We start from the raw sequence: 3,691 nt of genomic DNA on the forward strand, positions 1-3,691 counted from the left end.
CAGTCAAATCCATCGAATTCAGCACCGCCTTCCTAACCTGCAATCTTCTTCCCGACCTCTCCGCTCCCACCCCCACTCCGGCCTGTCACCCTCACCTTAACCTCCTTCCACCTATCGCATTTCCAACGCCCCTCCTCCATGTCCCTCCTCCCTACCTTTTATGTAGGCTGCTGGACACACTTTCCTCATTCCTGAAGAAGGGCTTATGCCCGAAACGTCGATTCTTCTGCTCCTTGGATGCTGCCTGACCTGCTGCGCTTTTCCGGCAACACATTTTCAGCTCTGGTCTCCAGCATCTGCAGTCCTCACTTTCTCCCTGCAGAAAGACTTGGACAGGTTGGGAGAGTGGGCAGAGAAATGGCAGATGGAATACAGTGTCAAAAAGTGTCAGGTTATGCACTTTGGTCAGAAGAATAGAGACATAGACTATTTTCTAAATGGGGAAAAGCTTTGGAAATCTGAAGCACAAAGGGACCTGGGAGCCCTAGATCAGGATTTTGTTCAGGTTAATGTGCAGGTTCAATCGGTGCTTAGGAAGGCAAATACAATGTTCGCGTTCATTTCAAGAGGGTTAGAATACAAGAGCAGGGACGTACTGCTGAGGGTGTACAAGGCTCTGGTCAGACCGCATTTGGAATATTGTGAGCATTTTTGGGTCCTGTATCTACAGAAGTATGCGTTAGCATTGGAGGGGGTCAAGAGGATGTTTACAAGAATGTTCCCGGATGTGAAGGTTTGTCATATGAGGAGTGTTTGAGGACTCTGGGCCCTTCTCTCACTGGAGTTTAGAAGGATAAATGGGGAATCTGGTTGAAACTTACAGAATACTGAGAGGCCTGAATAGAGTGGATATGGAGAAGATGCCTCCTCTAGGAGGAGAGTCTAGGACCCAAGGGCACAGCCTCAGAGCGAAGGGACAACCCTTTTAGAATGAGATGAGGATGAATTTCTTCAGTCGGAGGGTGGCGCCTCTGTGGAGCTCATTGTCGCAGAGGGCTGTGGAGGCCTAGTTACTGAGTTTATTTAAAACAGAGATGGATAGGTTCTCGATTAGTAAAGGGATCAAAGATCATGGGGAGAAGGCAGGAGAATGGGGTTGAGAAACATATCAGCCCTGATTGAATGGTATAACAGACTCAATGGGCCAAATGGCCTAATTCTGCTCCTACCTTATGCTCTTGTTCTGACAGGTCCTTGCCAGGCTAGATGCAGAGAAGTTATATCTCCTTGTAGGAGAATCTGGGACAAAGAGGTTGCACGTTTAAAATGGAGATGAGGAATGTCCTGTCTCAGAGTAGAGATTCCATATAAGTCTTTACTGTAGAGAGTTGTAAAGGCTGGGTCATTAAGAATATTCAAGGCTGAGATAGACAGATTTGTAATCAGTGAAGGAATTGAGGATTGTGAAGCAAAGGCAGGAAAGTGGTGTTGAGGATAATCAAATCAGCCATGATCTTATTGAATGGTGGAACCGACTTGATGGACTGAATGGCCTACCTTTTTTTATGGTCTTGTGTTGCTTGACCTGTGCTTTTCCAGTTCTCTTTGTTCCAGCTCTTTTGATTTCCACCATCTGCAGTTTTTGGCTGTTGTATACTTGTCTGCTTCATCACTTCAACTTGGAACCTGTGAAAAATATCACTCAAAGAAATCTAATAGCTGTAGTGTCTAAAATTAAGATCAGTAATCACTGGCAGAACAGAGTGGATCAGTAAAAATCTGACAGACAATGAGTATTTAATATTTATAAAAGCACGATGGAACCCAGTTGTGTTTCCATAGCATTGTTTGTGACTCCAGAATAAATCAAAGGGTTTTACAGTCTGTCTATTTCATTGCTTTTAATGTGGGGGAAATACAGGAGTCAGCAGCAGTGAAGTGATGCTTCTGTGTTCAGTCATGCTGATGGATAGGTAATGCCCAGGACGCCAAATCAAAACCCCTTTGCTGTTCTTTGGAATAATGCCATGGGATCTTGTGCATCTACCAGACAGCACCGTTGGGGCAATGTGTCTGTAAAGATCCACCTCAGTGGTACGGGTCCTCAGGACTGTATAGTAGTCTGAGCCACAGGTTTCTGCTTGAGACACAAACCCGAGACTGTCCAAGTTGGAAACCAGAACTGCTCCCACGCCACTAATGTCCCTGAATTTGAATTGTTCATTTAAAGTTCCAAGCAAGTAACAGTTTGGTTTCATCTGTTAAATTATTAGTTGTACCTTGGCCTGGTGTCAAAGCAGTGGTACAATGTGATGAGGCTGTTCACCACATTAAATTTACAACACTGTGTCCGGTCAAATAAATTGCAGTGAATAGTAAACTGCTCTCCCAATGTTAACATTTTCTTTCAATTACTGTGTGCATGTGGCTGGATGAAAGTTTTTTTTTACTATTTTCTCTGTTTTTTGTTTTAACTAGAATGATTTGTCTGAAAAAGAACAGCGATGGGGAGCCAAGTCAGTTCAAGGATCAGGACACCAGGCCCACATAAAGTAAGTTGTTCCTTAGTGGTTGTGACTGGGGGATTGGCCAGCTTTCTTATTCTTTACCTCACTGGCATGGAGAAGGGTTTTTTTGCCACTGGAGGAAATGTTCTGGGCTGTGGCATCTCCTGGTTTTGATTCAAACAGATGTAGTCAATTAATGAAAATGGTTTTTAGTAGCCAAGCACTCATGGTCTGTTCTGTTGATGATTGTGAAGTACTCTTCACACATTGCACCATCTTACACAGAAGTATTTGTTGCAATGACTTTTAGAAGGTACTGGTTTGACTTAGTCTTTTCTGCATCCATCGACAAAATAATGAGAGTCTTAAGGTTATATTCCTGCAACCTTGTTCAAGTGTTGATTCACTTGTTTGGGATGTGGAGGTCACTGGCTGGGCCCAGCATTTATTGGGGGAGAAAGTGAGGTCTGCAGATGCTGGAGATCAAAGTTGAAACTTTATTGCTGGAACAGCACAGCAGGTCAGGCAGCATCCAGGGAACAGGAGATTCGACGTTTCGGGCACAGGCCCTTCTTCAGGAATGAGCAGAGAGTGTTCAGCAGGAGAAGATAAAAGGTAGGGAGGAGGGACTTGGAGAAGGGGCGTTGGAAATGTGATTAGTGGAAAGAGGTCAAGGTGAGGGTGATAGGTCGGAGTAGGACGGAGGCGGAGAGGTCAAGAAGAAGACTGCAGAAGACTGCAAGAAAGTGAGGTCTGCAGATGCTGGAGATCAAAGTTGAAACTTTATTGCTGGAAAAGCACAGCAGGTCAGGCAGCATCCAGGGAACAGGAGATACGACGTTTCGGGCACAGGCCCTTCTTCAGGAATGAGCAGAGAGTGTTCAGCAGGAGAAGATAAAAGGTAGGGAGGAGGAACTTGGAGGAGGGGCGTTGGAAATGTGATAGGTGGAAAGAGGTCAAGGTGAAGGTGATAGGTCGGAGTAGGGTGGAGGCGGAGAGGACAAGAAGAAGACTGCAGGACAGGAAGGCGGTGCCGGGCGGGAGGGACTCGGCTGAGACAAGGTGGGGGGAGGGGGGATGAAGAAACTGGTGAAGTCCAAGTTCATCCCCTGTGGTTGGAGGGTCCCCAGTCGGAAGATAAGACGCTCCTCCTCCGACCATCGGGTTGTTGTGGTTTGGCGGTGGATGAGTCCAATGACCTGCATATCCTCGGTGGAGTGGGAGGGGGAGTGGAAATGCTGTGC

At 46.1% G+C, this 3,691-nt stretch overlaps 1 protein-coding gene across 1 annotated transcript in view; it reads left to right on the forward strand.

Moving 5' to 3' along the window:
- The window catches only part of LOC122557605 (src substrate cortactin-like), a 21,255-nt gene that overhangs the window by 6,120 nt on the left and 11,444 nt on the right, over positions 1-3,691 (forward strand). Inside the window, exon 2 of the mRNA XM_043705323.1 lies at positions 2,419-2,492. Within this exon, the coding sequence (XP_043561258.1) occupies positions 2,419-2,492 (74 nt within the window). The remainder of the gene's footprint in view (positions 1-2,418; positions 2,493-3,691) is intronic.

Source organism: Chiloscyllium plagiosum, chromosome 16 (assembly GCF_004010195.1).
Source record: "Chiloscyllium plagiosum isolate BGI_BamShark_2017 chromosome 16, ASM401019v2, whole genome shotgun sequence".
NCBI lineage: Eukaryota > Metazoa > Chordata > Chondrichthyes > Orectolobiformes > Hemiscylliidae > Chiloscyllium > Chiloscyllium plagiosum.